Consider the following 1,000-nt stretch of genomic DNA (forward strand, 5'->3'; position numbering starts at 1 on the left):
AATAAGTTGATTAAAGTGCAAGTTGAGCCTGCACTTTCACTAAGACTAGAAATTTTATCCTTTAATCAAGTAGTAGTTTCTTGATGGAGTTTATTTAGCATATGAAACTCATTTAAGATTTATGTTTGTTGTTCAATACTTTTTTGACCTCATACTTGTTATAATTTTTGGTTTATAATGCATTGGACCTTAATGTAAAAAAGGCAGATTGTCTACCTTATGGCTCCATTTGTGATAGACGAAACTTTACAAACACCAGTAGATGTTGTGAAAGGCACATCCTTATAACAGGCAACCAGCTCTTTATTAGACTGCAGATCAACCTGCAGCTTCTCCCAAACTTTGCTCTTGGCGTTTAAGACGCTGTTTGGTTCGCCTGAGTATCCCAGAAAGGTCACTCGTTCACCAACCTTGGCTGATGATGGTGGATCAACTAACTCAACCTGGAAACAAAATGAATTCATTAGTCGTTCTTGATGAATGATCACATGTAAAGCTGATAATTTCCCAGGTAAACCAACCAATATTATAATACTAAAAAACTAACAGGTTAGTAAAAGCAAAGACTTGTAAGAATGGAGGCAGAGTTAACGACTTAACTTTGTGTGGTCATCGTTTGATGCAGCCAAGACCATTGCTTGTGACTTAATGCCCCTCATGGTTGCAGGCTTCAAGTTACAGAGGACACAAACCTTCCGATTCTGCACCAGTGATTTAGAGAACATAGGAAATTCACATCCAAATGGAAGAAAATTTGAAAAGGGAAGCAAAATAAACCTGCATTTCCTCAAGAGGAATATATTTCACGAGGCCACTAACAACTGTTCGAGGGGATTCTTCACCGACATCAATTTCTTCAACATAGAGTGAATCTGCATCTGGGTGCTTCTGAACTTTTTTGATGAGGCCAACACGTATGTCAAGTCTTGAGACAGAAATTTCTGTTTCAGCAGACTTCGTTTTTGTACTGCCAGAAGGCTTGTTATGTTGTTTCTTAGAA

The 1,000-nt window shown here is 37.9% G+C and overlaps 1 protein-coding gene across 1 annotated transcript; it reads right to left on the reverse strand.

Moving 5' to 3' along the window:
* Positions 1-202: 202 nt before the first annotated feature.
* On the reverse strand, positions 203-1,000 carry LOC121967281 (probable methionine--tRNA ligase). Its single transcript, XM_042517395.1, has 3 exons — positions 778-1,000; positions 600-701; positions 203-443 (listed from the first exon to the last, which is right to left on the reverse strand). The coding sequence occupies exons 1-3, from the start codon at positions 781-783 to the stop codon at positions 213-215; spliced, it is 339 nt and encodes a 112-aa protein (XP_042373329.1). The 5' UTR covers positions 784-1,000; the 3' UTR covers positions 203-212.

Source organism: Zingiber officinale, chromosome 3B (assembly GCF_018446385.1).
Source record: "Zingiber officinale cultivar Zhangliang chromosome 3B, Zo_v1.1, whole genome shotgun sequence".
NCBI lineage: Eukaryota > Viridiplantae > Streptophyta > Magnoliopsida > Zingiberales > Zingiberaceae > Zingiber > Zingiber officinale.